Here is a 16159-nt window from a genome sequence, read left to right on the forward strand (position 1 = left end):
TCAGCTGGAAGGCGTGTGAGTGAGTGAGGGGCTGAGGTACCGCCCGCGCGAGCACACACAGACACACACACACACAGACACACACACACACACACACACACACACACACACATCTTCCAGACCCATCCCCTGCCTGCCAGCTCCACGAGCCAGAGAGAGACAGAGCGCGGACGCCGCAGGAGGCAGTGCCTGGACCCCGGCTGCCCAGGAGAGGTGAGGGGCTAGATGGGGCCTGAGGACACTGTGCCAGAAACTGTGGCTTTGGCCAGGCCGAAGGAGAGAGGTACAATGTGAAGGTGGGGGCTGCATCAGCCCAGTTCAGCTTACAGATAGGGTGTTGGGGGTATAGAGGATACCACCTGTCTCTCCCTCCCTCCTTCTCTCCCCGTGACCCCTAAATGAGGTGAGGCCGTGTGGCTCCCGTGGGAGCATGTCTGTGTCTGTGTCTGTGTCTGGGACCTGCGTCTGGCTCAGGAGGCAGAGAGCAGCAGATACCTGCCAAGCCGCAGCCTCCTGTCTGGGAAGCAGCGGGAGAGAGGACCGCCTTGACCAGAGAAACCCCAGTGCCGCTTCCAGATGCTGAAAGCAGAGTGCAGCAGGGACCCTTGCTGGTCCTTCCCCTGGAATGTCGGGCTGGGAAGGGACTGGCTGGGAAAGGCAGACAGTGGGACCTGGAGCAGCTGTCTTATCCTGACTCTATTTTTTCCCCAGTGTGATGGGGATAATTGTGTTAGTTGGCTTAGAGAGGTGGCTCCGTGTGGTTATTCTCTTCCCCCAGGTACCACCCCACCCCGAGCCCTTGCTTCTTGCCTGCCTGCTGGTCTGCTCTGACCTCCACCCTTGCCAGGGCACAGCCCCCGGAGGGCAGGGGTGATAAGTCAGGGCCTGCTAGGCCTCCTCTGTCATGGGATACAGGGACTTAGGGTGGCCTTGGCTGGTGCCAAGCCCATGAATGGCCTGACCCTGGCACAAGGAGTCCAGGCGGAGATAAGGGGCGACGCTGGCACCCACAAGGAGACAGCAGGTTCCTGCCAAGCTGCCAGCCTGCAGGCTCTTCCCAGGGAGAGGGGAGGGGGACACAGAGCGAGAACAATAATAAATACAGAGTGTGAACTGCTGCATCCACTGGGGCTGGGGGAGGGGAGGAGGAAGTGTGCCCAGTGGGGGGTGGGCAACCTCTCTGAGAGCCTGGCATCATGCTGCCTGGCTGTGATCCGGCAGGGGCCTCTCCCTGGGAAAGGGGGTCTCCAGCTTTCTGGGGGATGGGGAACTGGTTTCCCAAACCTGACTCCATCCCAGAGTCCTCTGGGCCCTCCAAATTCTGAATGTTTCCTCCTCCCAGCTTTGCCCTGCCCACCCCCCCATTTCCTTGAAGTCTTCTCCAAAAATGTCTGTTTTCCATGTCTGCCCATCTTGACCCATCCTCACCCCCTTCAAAAAAAAAAAAAAAAAACAGACAGGTATAGACAGGAACTGCCTGCCCGGTGTCCTGGGAAAGGCCAGAGGACAGTTTTGGCCACAGATGGCTCTCCCAGGCTTGGAGAGACATGGCTAGGCAATGTTCACGGATGCGCAGAGGGATTCCCTGAGGGGGACTTGGGGACACTCTCGGATGGCTGGTGGGGAGGGGACACCTGCCAGCCAGTCTGGAGTAGAGCCCCCTAGGGGGTAGAGGGCGCTCAGGACCTGGCTGAGCCAGTCATGTCCACGGTCACAACTGGGGCAGCCAAGACCCAGAGCCTTGTAGGAATGGGGCTTGGGGCAGTTCAGACCTTTGTCCATGCTGAGCAGCAAAATGGGAGGCTAAAAGTAGTAGGGAGCTCTTCTGCCCCACAGCCAGCAAAATGACACTCCTGGGCTGGGGGGCTGGCATGGCACACCAGAAAGCTTTGGGGTCACACTGATTGGAGTTCAAGTTCAGATGCTGTATGTATGTATGACTTTGACCAGTCTATTCCTCTCTCTAGGGGGTCTCAAAATGGGAAAGTGACTTGCCTAGGGTCGCACAGCCAAGCACAGGTGGGACTGGGGTGCGAACTTGGCTCTCCCAGTGCCGTCCTGGTTTCCCCACCACCACCCAAGCCACAGAAGCCCAAAGGCCTTAACCACAGCAGTTCCCCAGGGCAGCCTGGGCATGTGACAAGGAGGACTACCGGGTCTCTTAAATAATTAAGCTCAAGTATTGGCTGGGGCAGCCCCCATGCACAGACGCAGGCACACAGGCTGTGTGGGGGAAGGACCAGGTTTAATCAGGTCACCTCAGGCTGCAAGAGCAGCTCAGGCACTGATGTATTTTAAGGAGCATCTGGGAGGCTGGGGGAGGGGGAGGAGCCAGGGAAGTGTCAGCTCCTGCCCGGGGGTCCTGAGTTTGTTTTCTCACTCTCCCAGGGCCCACCATGCACAAGCTCCCGATGTTCGGGAAGCCCTTCCAGCGTCATCCTTGTGTTCCCCGTCCTTTCTATTTTTAAACCACCGTACCCATTCCTCCCATCTGCTCCCCTGTGATGGGGGCTTGGGGCTGGGACATTTTTATTGGGGGAGTTGTTTTTAAGCTTAGCAGAGTTGGTGAGTGACTCACCCAAGGTCATGGTCTGAGTCAGCGCAAAGCCAGAAATAAAAGCCTGAGTCCTGGCTCCCCAGGAATTCCACACCCGACTCCTCCTTCTCCAGGGGAGTGTGGGCGCCACCCTCAAGGAATGGCTGGTCTTCACCTCCCCAGACATCTCCAGAGGGCAGATATGCTGCATCTGACCTGCTGTGAGAGCTCAGCGAGGCTCTTCGCCTCTCTGAGCCTCAGTTTACTCTTCAGAAGATGGGTGTACTAAGCCAGGCGCAGTGGCTCATGCCTGTAATCCCAGCACTTTGGGAGGCTGAGGCGGGTGGATCACGAGGTCGGGAGATCGAGACCATCCTGGCTAACACGGTGAAACCCCGTCTCTACTAAAAATACAAAAAAAGAAAAAAGAAAAATTAGCCGGGCATGGTGGCGGGCGCCTGTAGTCCCAGCTACTTGGGAGGCTGAGGCAGGAGAATGGCGTGAACCTGGGAGGCGGAGCCTGCAGTGAGCTGAGATCGCGCCACTGCACTCCAGCCTGGACAACACAGCAAGACTCCGTCTCAATTAAAAAAAAAAAAAAGAAGAAGAATGGTGTACTAATGGTAGTTACTGCATGGGGTTCTTATGGGGACAAAATGAAAAAATGGGGCAAAGGGCTTGGCACATGGTCAGTATCAATAGATCACTAGATGGTGGCTGAGGCTCACATCAGGACTTCCAATGCTGCTTTTAAAAAATTATTATTGTTTTTGAGACAGAGTCTTGCTGTGTCGCCCAGGCTGGAGTGCAGTGGCGTGATCTCGGCTCACTGCAAGCTCCGTCTCCCGGGTTCACACCATCCTCCGGCCTCAGGCCTCCCCAGTGACTGGGACTACAGGTGCCTGCCGCCACGCCCAGTTAATTTTTTGTATTTTTAGCAGAGATGGGGTTTCACCGTATTAGCCAGGATGGTCTCAATCTCCTGACCTCGTGATCCACCCGCCTTAGCCTCCCAAAGTGCTGGGATTACAGGTGTGAGCCACCACTCCTGGCCCCCAAGCTGCATTTTAATAATCTGTGTCTGTTCCCCCGCTGGACAGGGGTGCTCTAAGGACAGCTGTCGCCCCACGTTTGTTGTTCTGGTGCCTGCACTCAGTTTGATTTCATTTACATATGTGTTTTTGAAAACCTCGGAGGAGAATTGGCCTGACCTTCATTAGTCATCTGGACCAACGATGATTCACGTAGCTGAAGAGAAAGGTGAGGTCCAGAGAGGAGCAGGTGCCTGCCCCAGGTCACATAGCACTGGGTGGCTGACCAGGCTGCCTTTCCCTGATCCGCTCAGACTGAGAGGACTCATGGTCAAGAGGAGACCATACAGTCAGGCGTGGTGGCTCACACTTGTAATCCCAGCACTTTGGGAGGCCAAGGGGGTTGATCACCTGATGTCAGGAGTTCAAGATCAGCTGGCCAACATGGTGAAACTCTGTCTCTACTAAAAATACAAAAATTAGCTGGGCATGGTGGCGAGCGTCTGTGATCCCAGCTACTCGAGAGGCTGAGGCAGGAGAATCACTTGAACCTGGGAGGCAGAGGTTTCAGTGAGCCGAGATCGCGCCACTGGACTCCAGCCTGGGAGACAGAGTGAGACTCAAAAAAAAAAGGATGGGTGCGGTGGCTAACGCCTTTAATCCCAGCACTTTGGGAGGCTGAGGCAGGTGGATCACAAGATCAGGAGTTTGAGACCAGCCTGGCCAACATGGTGAAACCGCATCTCTACTAAAAATACAAAAATTAATCAGGTGTGGTGGTGCACGCCTGTAATCCCAGCTACTCAGGAGGCTAAGGAAGGAGAATTGCTTGAACCCGGGAGGCGGATGTTGCAGTGAGCCGAGATCATGCCACTGCACTCCAGCCTGGGTGACGGAGTAAGATTCCATCTCAAAAAAAAAAAAAAAAAAGAGGACTATGACCAGGCACAGTGACTCACACTGTAATCCTAGCACTTAGGGAGACTGAGGCTGCAGTGAGCCATGATGGTGCCACTGCACTCCGGCCTGGGTGACAAAGTGATACCCTGTCTCAAAAAATTAAAAAGTAAGAGAGAACCATGACAACCATTTCCTGCCCCATTCTGCATCCTTTTGGGGGAGCTGAGAATTGGAGCAGAGCCCCAGCATGGGCTGTGGTTCATCTGCCAAGAAGGCTGAGTCACCACCCAGAGTGCCCCATGACACTGCATCCAGCCTCAGGTTATCTCCAAACAGCCTGACATTTGTGTTTACTTCTAGGCCCCTTTGTCTGCAGAGTCAGTCATTTGGGGTCTGGCCTTCTGCAGGGAAATGAAGATGAGCTTGGCTCAGAGCCCAAACTCAGGGCCGGGGGACAGGGGGATGCACACTCGCCGGGGAGCCTTTGACACAGCTCTGTGGCTCCTCCCGACAACCTGGGTAGGATGTTACGATCAGCCCCATTTGACAGATGAGGGAACTGAGGCACAAAAAGGGAGAGTTGGCCGGGCGCAGTGGCTCATGCCTGAAATCCCAGCACTTTGGGAGGCCAAGGCGGGTGGATCACCTGCAGTCAGGAGTTCGAGACCAGCCTGGCCGACATGGTGAAACCCCATCTCTGATTAAAAAAAAAAAAAAAAAAAAAGCTGGGCGCAGTGGCTCACGCCTGTAATCCCAGCACTTTGGGAAGCTAAGGTGGGCGGATCATGAGGTTGGGAGATCAAGACCATCCTGGCCAACATGGTGAAACCTTGTCTGTACTAAAATACAAAAAATTAGCTGGGCGTGGTGGCACATGCCTGTAGTCCCAGCTACTCGGGAGGCTGAGGCAGAAGAATTGCTTGAACACCCCAGGCAGAGGTTGCAGTGAGCCAAGATCACGCCACTGCACTCCAGCCTGTTGACAGAGCAAGACTCCATCTAAAAAAAAAAAAAAAAAAAAAAAAACCCACAAAAATTAGCTGGGTGTGGTGGTGGGCGTCTGTAATCCCAGCCAGCTACTCGGGAGTTTGAGGCAGGAGAATCACTTGAACCTGGGAGGCAGAGGTTGCAGTGAGCCGAGATCGCGCCACTGCACTCCAGCCTGAGGGACAGAGCGAGACTCCGTCTCAAAAAAAAAAAAAAAAAAAAAAAAAGGGAGGGTCACCGGGCTCAGTGGCTCACGCCTGTAATCCCAGCACTTTGGGAGGCCGACGCGGGCAGATCACGAGGTCAGGAGATCGAGACCACAGTGAAACCCCGTCTCTACTGAAAATACAAAAAATTAGCCGCGCGCGGTGGCAGGCGCCTGTAGTCCCAGCTACTCGGGAGGCTGAGGCAGGAGAAAGGCGTGAACCCGGGAGGCGGAGCTTGCAGTGAGCCAAGATCGCGCCACTACACTCCAGCCTGGGCGACAGAGCGATCCTCCGTCTCAAACAAACAAACAAACAAACAAACAAAAAAGGGAGGGTCACAAAACTGGGTTGCAGTGGAACAAGGATTTAAACTCAGGCAGTCTGGGTCTCAGGCTGCCCTCTTACCCGACTGCTTGTTCTGAAGGGCATTATTTCTGGCAGGAGATGGCCCCAGAAGGACACACGAAATCCCCCTGGAGCTGGCCTTTAGCTCTGTTTGAGTGGAAACAAATGTTCTAGAAACATATCAGTTTCTCTGCTTTTGGGGGAGTTTATTTTCCCATTTAGTTTCTCAGGGAAAGTTCTTTTGGAAAAACTCCAGCCTCATCTTGGCTGAACCAGGAACAGAATTTATATTCACAGGAAGAGCACTGGTTTACTGTTAGACAGATCTGGGACTCTGTCACCTGCTGTGTGACTTTGGGCAAGTCACTCAACCTCTCTGAGCCTCAGCTATCTCATCTGTAAAATGGAAAAATTGTAATTTCAACTCTATAGGGTAACTGGGAGGTTGAAACGTAGAAAATAATTTCTGTAAAGACTTTTGCACAGTACATGGCATTCAGCCAATGAAAGCCTCATTTTCACTTGCCCTCTTTGGCAGCAATGCTCTGGAGAGGGGGTCTGAACTGGAGGGTTGCTCCGTATCTCCGTGTTCCCTTCTCTCTGGTCTCTCGGGCTGCTGGGCATTGTACAGCTCCTCCAAGCCCACGCCCTGGCAGGGCCCAGAGAAGGAAAGGCCCTGTACCAGCTCACACAGTAGGTCAATAGCAAAACAGCCTGGACACAGGACTCCTGCCTTCCCACTGGAAGGCTCCAGATCATACTGATTCAAATTCTGGCTCAGAGTTTGATTGGTGTGTGTCCTTGAGTGAGTGATTTAACCTCTTTGAGCCTCGGTTTTCTTGTCTACAAAGTGGGGTAATAATAGCACCAGCCTTGAAGAGCAGTTGCAGGAATTAAATAAAACAAGAGACTGTGGAACTTTGAGGGGTGGGCGATCCTTAGGGAAGAAGAGAGGATGAAAGTGAATGGTGGGCTTGGCCCAGCTTGGCTGGGTCTCTCCTTCCCCGACTCCCTCTTCCCTCAACACCCAATTCCACAGCCTTGTCTAGGAGGGGCAGGCTCTTGCCCAGCACCCAGCGCCTACTCAGTGCTTCCCACATCCCACCTCAATTCTCATTTCATCCTCAAAAGAGCCCTTGGAGGAGAGAGTCTTTTTTTTCTCTCTCCCTCTCTTTTTTTTTTTTTTTTTTTTTTGAGACTGGGTCTTGCTCTGTCGCCCAGGCTGTAGTGCAGTAGCTTGATTACCACTCACTGCAGCCTCGACCTCCTGGGCTCAAGCAATCCTCCCACCTTAGCCTCCTGAGTAGCTGGGACCACAGGCATGCACCACTACACCCAGCTAATTTTTTTTTTTAAGACAGTGTCTAACTTTGTCCCCCAGGCTGCACTGCAGAGGCGTGATCTCGGCTCTCTGCAGCCTCGACCTCTTGGGTTCAAGCAATCCTGCTGCCTCATATGCCCAAGTAGCTGGGACTACAGGTGCGCCACCGCCATGCCTAGCTAATTTTTGTAATTTTTATAGACACAAGCTTTCACCATGTTGCCCCAGCTGGTCTTAAGCTCCTGAGCTTAAAAGATCCTCCTGCCTTGGCCTCCCAAAGTGCTGGGATTATTGGCGTAAGCCACCTTGCCGGTTGGAGGAGGAATTCTTGTGATCCCCATTTCCCAGATAAGGAAACTGAGGCTGCAATGGGCGACAGGGGAGAAGCCTGTTCTCTCTGCCTTGTGGAAGCTGCCTGTCTCCTGCCCCTGCCTGAGCTCTTGCCCTGAGGCCGACTCGCTGCCTCCTCTTGGTCCTGTCTTTGCTGTGGCTCTTCTGCCTCCCTTCTGCTCTCTGGTCTCTCTGCCACCTGAGAGCCCATCGTGGGGAGGCTGCCCTCGACCCTGGCCCAGAATCATCAGTGGGTTTTTCCCCCATCCCTGCTGCCCACTTAGCATGAGGCCCTGGAGCCGCACAGTCACTTGGGTGGGAGGTCTGGCTGGCCAGAGCAGGCCCCAGCTCAGCCTCGTCTCCCTGGTAACCATCATGAGCTGCATCTCCCCCTCTCCATCCTCCTCTTCCTTCCCTGCCCCTCCATGGCCTCCCAGCACTGGCTGTCACTGCCAAGCACAATACCAGGCCTGGGAAAACTGCCGTTGGGAGGCCAGGACCGCCCTGCTCCCTAGAGAGAGGGAGGCAGGGCCTCTGTCCCTATCGCCTGCCAACCCTCACCCAGGTGGGGCAGGTGGCACTCAAGGAGTGCACTGCAGGGCATCTGGTGCTTCCCAGCTGTGTCATCTTGGGTAACTTTGCTGCCCCGTCTTCTTTTTTTGGTAACAGCTTTACTGAGATATCGTTCATATACCATAAAATTCACCTGCTTAAGGCGTTCAGTTCAGTTGTTTTTAGTACATTCACAGAGTTGTGCAGCCATCACCACAGCCAATTATAGAACATTTTCATTCCCCAAAAAGAAACGTTCTACCCACTGGCAGCCCTCCCCTCTCCCTCCTTCCCAGCCCTGGTGACCACCAGTGGACTCCCTGTCTATGAGGATTTGCCTCAGAGATGGAATCATGCCCTCTGTGTTTTTGGGACTGGCTTCTTCTCTGTGACCTTGCAAACATTCTAGCATAATGTGTGCAGGGTTCATCTAGGGTGTAGCATGAATCAGTATTTCTTCTTTTCTTTTTCTTATGGCCAAGTGCTAGTCTACCATGTGTCTAGACCATAATTTATTATCCATTCATCTGCTGATGGGCTCGGGCTGTTTTCACTTGTTGGCTGTTGTGAATGAGCACTGGTGTGACCATTCATGAACATTTATGTCCAAGTGTTTGTGTGGTTGCTTTTTTTTTTTTTTTTTTGACAGAGTCTGGGTCAGTCACCCAGCCTGGAGTGCAATGGTGTGGTCTTGGCTCGCTGCAACCTCTGCCTCCCGGGTTGAAGCAATTCTCATGCCTCAGCCTTCTGAGTAGCTGGGACTACAGGTGGATGCCATCACACCCGATTAATTTTTGTATTTTTAGGAGAGACGGGGTTTCACCATGTTGGCCAGGCTGGTCTCGAACTCATGACCTCAAGTGATCTGCCCACCTTGGCCTCCCAAAGTGCTGGGATTACAGGTGTGCACTACCACACCCGGCTGTTTGTGTGGTTGCTTCTTGAAGCTTCCATATTCTTCTCTCTAAAATGAGGATAATGGGTGAAAAGGCCAAACCTGGTTTGCCCTGACAACCTGGCATGAGCTTAGACAGAAAAGCCCCACTTCAGCCTTTTCAGGGTTGAGGGTCTGTGAGGCAAGCCAAGCCCGGGGCTCCACCGCCTTCCTGACTGGAGTGGGAGGGTTTTGGGAGGAGGGAGGATACTACTCCACCTCCACCCCTAGGCATGGCAGAGCCAGCTCAGCATCTTGGTTCAGAAAAATTCCACTTGCTGTATAATCTTGAGCAGAGGCCAGAAGACCTGCTCCAGTGGACTCCTGGACTCATCCAGGCTTGCCATGCAGTGTGTTCAGGCTTTCTGAGCTCTGGACTCCTAAGGAACCTTACAGGAACCTTGTGGGTGATTTTCCTTCCCTGGGAACTCCAAGCTCTGGGGTGGGAGGGGTATACAATGGAGGCCACAGGCCTGTAATCCCAGCATTTTGGGAGGCCGAGGGAGGTAGATCAACTGAGGTCAGGAGTTCGAGATCAGCCTGGCCAACATGGTGAAACCCCGTCTCTACTAAAAATACAAAAATTAGCCAGGCGTGTTGGCAGGCACCTGTAATCCCAGCTACTTGGGAGGTTGAGGCAGGAGAATCACTTGAACCTGGGAGGCAGAAGTGGCAGTGAGCCGAGATCACACCACTGTACTCCAGCCTGGGTGACAGAGTGAGACTCTGTCTCAAAAAAAAAAAAAAAAAAAAAAAAAAATTAGCTAGGTGTGAGGGTGCATGCTTGTAAATTCCAGCTACTTGGGAGGCTGAGGTGGGAGGATCGCTTCAGCCCAGGAGATGGAGGCTGCAGTGAGTCATGACCATGTCAGTGTTCCCCAGACTGGATGAGACCATGTCTCAGAAAAAAAAAAAAAACAAACGATCAATGCTAGCCCCATTTTACAGAACAGAAAATAAGAGTCAAAAGTTAAGAGTGTTGACCAATGGTCTGGACGAGTTGGCTCACGCCTGTAATCCCAGCACTTTGGGAGACCAAGGTGGGCGGATCACCTGAGGTCAGGAGTTCGAGACCTGCCTGGCCAGCATGGTGAGACCCCATCTCTACTAAAAATACAAAAAATCAGCCAGGTGTGGTGGCGGGCGCCTGTCATCCCAGCTACTCAGGAGGCTGAGGCAGGAGAATCACTTATACCCAGGAGGCAGAGGCTGCAGTGAGCCGAGATCGTGCCAATGCACTCCAGCTTGGGCAACAAGAGTGAGACTCTGTCTAAAAAAAAAAAAAAAATTTGACCAGGGCCAAGGCCATGTAGCCAGAAGGTGGAGGATGCAGGATTCAAACCCAGGCCTGGGTGTGGAGCCCACACTCCCACCTGCCATGTTGGAGCTGATGTGTGGCTTGGCTTGCTTGAAGTCACCAAGTTGTAGGTGACAAAGCTAAGGTTTGAACCCAGATGTGTGACTCTGAAACAACTGACCCTTATGCCGAACCATATTCTAGACCATCACTGGCCATGCTACCCAGTCACCTCCCAGGCCCCTGGAGTTAAGAGAATTGAACTGCAAACTGGAAGGACTTAGGGGTCATATGACCCCTAGTTTTGTTTTTCTGGGGAGGACTCTGAACCACGATGGCGTTGTTTGTGACTTGAAGTAACGCCGTGAGGATAGCAGGTGGGACCAGCCCTCCTGACTGTGGCCAGGGTTCAGGAGCTGCTCCCCTGGACTAGGCTCACCTGTGCCTCTTTCTTCCTCTTCCAGACGGAGCCCGTGGCTGGTGAGGCCGCAGAGCAGGGCCAGGCCGGGCCCTGCCCGCAAGGACGACCAAACCCCTCACCGGCCCCTGGGCCCCAGAGCCCCCCAGGCTCTCCTGCTGGCCCCACCATGACTTCAGAGTCGACGTCACCCCCAGTTGTGCCCCCGCTCCACTCCCCCAAGTCCCCAGTCTGGCCCACCTTCCCCTTCCACAGGGAGGGCAGCAGGGTCTGGGAGCGGGGTGGTGTCCCACCTCGGGACCTACCCAGCCCTCTGCCCACCAAGCGGACCAGGACCTATTCAGCGTGAGTACCTGCCCCTTGCCCAGGCCCCTGACCCTTGTCAGGACACGGGCTGACCATCCCCATCCTCTTCCAACTCCTGTTGTCCTCACCTGGGACAGGGGAACTGTGTGTGGACCTTCCAGTAACTGGATGGATATTTGTCCCATACATCCATTCATCCATCCACCCATCCACCCATCCACCCATCCATCCATCCATCCATCCATCCATCCATCCATCCATCCACCTGTCCATCCATCCATCCATCCACCCACCCATCCATCCACCCACCTGTCCATCCATCCATCCATCCATCCACCTGTCCATCCATCCATCCACCCACCCATCCATCCACCCACCTGTCCATCCATCCATCCATCCATCCACCCACCCATCCATCCATCCATCCATCCGTCTGTCCGTCCATCCATCCACCCACCCACCCATCCATCCATCCACCCACCCATCCATCCATCCATCCATCCATCCATCCATCCATCCATCCATCCACCTGTCCATCCATCCATCCATCCACCCACCCACCCATCCATCCATCCATCCATCCATCCATCCATCCATCCATCCACCTGTCCATCCATCCATCCATCCATCCACCCACCCATCCATCCATCCATCCATCCGTCTGTCCGTCCATCCATCCACCCACCCACCCATCCATCCATCCACCCACCTGTCCATCCATCCATCCATCCATCCATCCATCCATCCATCCACCCACCCATCCATCCATCCATCCATCCGTCTGTCCGTCCATCCATCCACCCATCCATTCATCCATCCATCTATTCCACAAAGATTTACTGAGCTCCTGACCAGTCGGGATCCATAAGCTGCTTACAATCCAGAGGGAACTTGTTCACCATCCATTACCACCCAGCAGGGTTAGGGGTGAGGACCCAGCATGGGGTACCAGAGGAGATGATGTCCTGGTTGGGTCTGGAAGATGTATCAGGTGAAGAAGGGAGCTGGCGATTCTGGGCAGATGGTACAGCATGGGCGAAACCCAAGACACGGAGTTAACCTTTGGAGAGGGGAGGGCAGGCGGGACAAAGACTAGGCCTGGGCCTCTGGGGTAGGTCACTGATGAGGTGGCATGGGGGAGTAATATGGGTCCATATGGGGGAGGCCAAAGGAACTTTTGGGAAGGACAGGGTCTCGCTCTGTTGCCCAGGCTGGAGTGCAGTGGTGCAGTCATGGCTCACTGCAGCCTCAACTTCCTGGCCTTCAGCAATCCTCCCACCTCAGCCTCCTGAGTAGCTGGGACGACTGGTGCGTGCCACCACCCCCAGCTCATTTTTTTTAAAAAATGTTTGGGCCAGACACGGTGGCTCATGCCTGTAATCCCAGCACTTTGGGAGGTCGAGACAGGTGGATCAGTTAAGGCCAGGAGATCAAGCCAGTATGGCCAACATGGCCAAACACTGCAAAACCCTGTCTCTACTAAAAATGCCAAAACTTAGCTGGGTGTGGTGGTGGGTGCCTGTAATCCCAGCTACTCAGGAGGCTGAGGCATGAGAATCGCTTGAACCTGGGAGGTGTAGGTTGCAGTGAGCTGAGATTGCACCCCTGCACTCCAGCCTGGGTGACAGAGCAAGACCCTGTCTCAAAAAAAAAAAAAAAAAAAAAAAAAAAAAAAAAAAAAAATTTTTTTTGTAGAGATGTGAGTCTCCCTGTGTTGTCCAGGCTGGTCTCAAACTCCTAGGCCCAAGTGATCCTCCCGCCTCAGCCTCCCAAAGTGCTGGGATTACAGGTGTGAGCCACCGTGCCTGGCCTCGTTATTGTTGAATGGGGATGACTGTGTGGTTTCTGGCCTGGGGCAAGTTTCTCACAGCCCTGAGGCACGCTCAGCAGAAAGGGCCCAGAATGGCTGTAGGGATCCGGGGAGGAGTTCCTCAGGCCACAGCTCCAATCCCACTACCCTATCTCCAGGACAGCCCGGGCCTCAGCTGGCCCCGTGTTCAAGGGCGTCTGTAAGCAGTTCTCACGCTCACAGGGCCATGGCTTCATCACCCCCGAGAACGGGTCCGAGGACATCTTCGTACATGTGTCTGAGTGAGTCCCTCCACCTCCCTGTTCTTGGCCCCTGCCCTAGTGTCCCCAACGGTGCCTCAAAAATGTCTCTCCAGGCCTCTCCTCTCACTGGCTGAGGTCTGTATTCATGGCACCTTTTCTGTCCTCTGAGTAGGGGCTGAGGGTGCATTGGGAGAGGAGGGCTGGGGCCAGGGAGGGAGTGGGCACGCAGACCCCAGAAGCCTGGGAGCCAGCGGCTGGGCCCTGGATCCTGTTCCAGCATCGTGGAGGTCTGAGAGGGCTAGGCCAGCTCCTGAGCCTCTTGGCCTGGAAAGGGCCTTCAGGTGGGTGGGCCAGGAGGTAGAGATGGATGTCATGTCTAGGCCTGGCCCCACCCACTTCTAATGCCAGGAGGACCGGGGGAGGTCACTGAGCTTCTCAGAGCTTTAGGGACCTCCCCGTGCCCTTTCACATCTCAGTCCCCAAGGGACCCAGAAAGGGAGGTACAGTTTATGAGTCCCATTTTATTTTATTTATTTATTTTTTGAGAGGGAGTCTCGCTCTGTCGCCCAGGCTGGAGTGCAATGGCACAATCTCGGCTCAGTGCAACCTCCACTTCCTGGGTTCAAATGATTCTCCCGCCTCAGCCTCCCGAGTAGCTGGAATTACAGGTGCCAGCCACCATGCCTGGCTAATTTTTGTACTTTTCGTAGAGCCAGGGTTTCGCCATGTTGGCCAGGCTGGTGTCAAACTCCTGACTCAGGTGATCCGCCCGCCTCAGACTCCCAAAGTGCTGGGATTACAGGCGTGAGCCACTGTGCCTGGCCATGAGTCCCATTTTACAGATTCGAGAGCTGAGGTTCTGAGAAGCAAGGCCTGGCCAGGCCTCCTGGCCTAGGGAGGCTTAGGGCCAGGCTGCCCCCAAGGCCAGGCCGCAGGATTGTCTGGGGCACAGGGCCTGCTGCTGGGCTAACACCCCTCTTCCTGCCCACCAGCATCGAGGGGGAGTACGTGCCAGTGGAGGGCGACGAGGTGACCTACAAGATGTGCCCTATCCCTCCCAAGAACCAGAAGTTCCAGGCCGTGGAGGTGGTGCTCACTCAGCTGGCCCCCCACACTCCCCACGAGACGTGGTCTGGCCAGGTCGTGGGCTCCTAGGCTGGGTGGCTCACAGGCCAGCTGGCCAGGGGTTGGGGAGCCACACAGGGTGAATGGGCAGCAGCCGGCTCCATGCCCCACTGCCCTGGCTGATGAGTCCTTCAGTGGCCTCAGTGTGCACGTCTATCTGTCCGTCTGTGCTTGTGGCTGTGAACGTGTGCCTCCACCCACCCCACGACCCGTGACTACTGTGCAAGCTGGCCAGGAGGTGGGTGGAGGGCGAGGCCACCAGACCTGGCTTCTCGCTGTCCACTGCCTCTCTCCTCCCCTCCCTGCCGCAGACACGCAGGACCCGCTCGACCTCCTGCTTACCCGTCCCCATGGTGACTGAGCTGCGAGAGCCTGCACTGGGCTCACTCCCTGGCCTCCGCCCCTGAGCTGTCCTGTGTCAGTCCCTGGCCCGGAGCCAGGCTCTCTGTGCTACTTACATCTCCCTCCCTTGGCTGAGGTCCCCCGCCACAGCCTGGACCCTTCCCTCAGAAGCCTGGCCGGTGGGTGCTTTTGGGGAGCCTCTCAGCCTCTGGCAGGGGAGGAGGACTGACACGGAGGCACACAGGCCTCTCACTGCCGAGGCCAGCCTTCCTTCCTGCTCTGCTCTCTCAGTGCCATGGAGAGGCAGGAAGAGGGGCCTGAGGGCGGAAGGGGTTTGGGGCTCCCATTTCGCCGGCCAGTCCCTCCTCCTCAGCCTGGCAGTGGCGCTGGGCTCCTTCCCCTGGGCTGTACTGAGCCGAGCCCCGGGGTTTGCAGAGGGTGGGAGTCCATCTCTCCAGCTTGGCTGCAGCCCTCCTTTACCCTGACTCACAAGCCCCACTGATGTTCTGGGCCATGCCCGGCTGACGGCTGCTGTGGATGCCGCGAGGGATGGACACACGTCCGGGGCACCCACGAGGAGGGCCCTCAGCCTGGGAGACTGGCCCTGCGGCCTCCACATCAAACTCTCTTCCCAAAGCCCTAACAGACCAGTGGCCGAGGTGTGGCTCTTATCGCATCCATCCCTGAAGATGTGTGGCTGTTGCTGTCACCTGGAGTCCTTTTGGGGCCAAGATGTGTGTGCACCTGGGGTCGTGGCCATTCACTCCCAGGCAGGGGTGAGGGTGGCCTGGCCCAGGAGGCCAGGAAGGAGGGCCCTGTCTGCCTCCACCTCTGGGTGCACCCCCTGCCTACCACCCTCCCTTCTAGAGAGCACATCGCCTGACCGGGGAGAAGTGGGGCCGTGGTTCAAGGGAGGGCTGGCCAGGGGTGGGACCCTTATGAGACTCAGTCTGTGAGTAAAACTGGGGGCTCAAATGCCCAGGATGAGGGGATCAGTGACTGTCTAGGAGGATCCCTGGCCTTGTAGGTACCCCAAGACCGCAGGGTAGAGATCAGCCGGGGTGCCTGCATCTCACCCCCACCCCCAGGGCCCACCACATAAAATCTGGGAGCCCAGAGCTGCTGAGGTGTGGTCAGCTCTCCTAAAATGGGCATGGCCCAGCCTGTCCCATGAGGAATAAAGGCCCCTGGCCCCCTTGAGAGAGGGCTTGTTGGTGAGGGCTGACTCCTCACCAACCCCAAGGCTCCCCTCCTGTGGGGAGGCCACCTTTTAAGGCACCACTAGCAGTCAGGATATGGTGGCATCAGCCCTGGGGCCACCTGGGTGGCAGGGGGGCAGCAGCTCTCCTCCCCACTCACAGGCCCTGCAGTGCCCATTTGGAATTCCTCCCAAGACCCCTGGCCACCCAGACCCCCCATTCTTCCTAACACTGGCAATAAACCCTCAACTGTGACCCACCGTGGCCTGAAGCTGCCT

General features: G+C 55.5%; 1 protein-coding gene across 1 annotated transcript; it reads left to right on the plus strand.

Moving 5' to 3' along the window:
- The first annotated feature begins 31 nt into the window (after positions 1–31).
- CSDC2 (cold shock domain containing C2) lies at positions 32–16141 on the plus strand. The gene is made up of 4 exons (XM_055374749.2): positions 32–213; positions 10904–11202; positions 13132–13254; positions 14208–16141. The coding sequence occupies exons 2-4, from the start codon at positions 11027–11029 to the stop codon at positions 14368–14370; spliced, it is 462 nt and encodes a 153-aa protein (XP_055230724.1). The 5' UTR covers positions 32–213; positions 10904–11026; the 3' UTR covers positions 14371–16141.
- The last annotated feature ends 18 nt before the right edge of the window (positions 16142–16159 follow it).

This window comes from Gorilla gorilla, chromosome 23, assembly GCF_029281585.2.
Source record: "Gorilla gorilla gorilla isolate KB3781 chromosome 23, NHGRI_mGorGor1-v2.1_pri, whole genome shotgun sequence".
Classification (NCBI taxonomy): domain Eukaryota; kingdom Metazoa; phylum Chordata; class Mammalia; order Primates; family Hominidae; genus Gorilla; species Gorilla gorilla.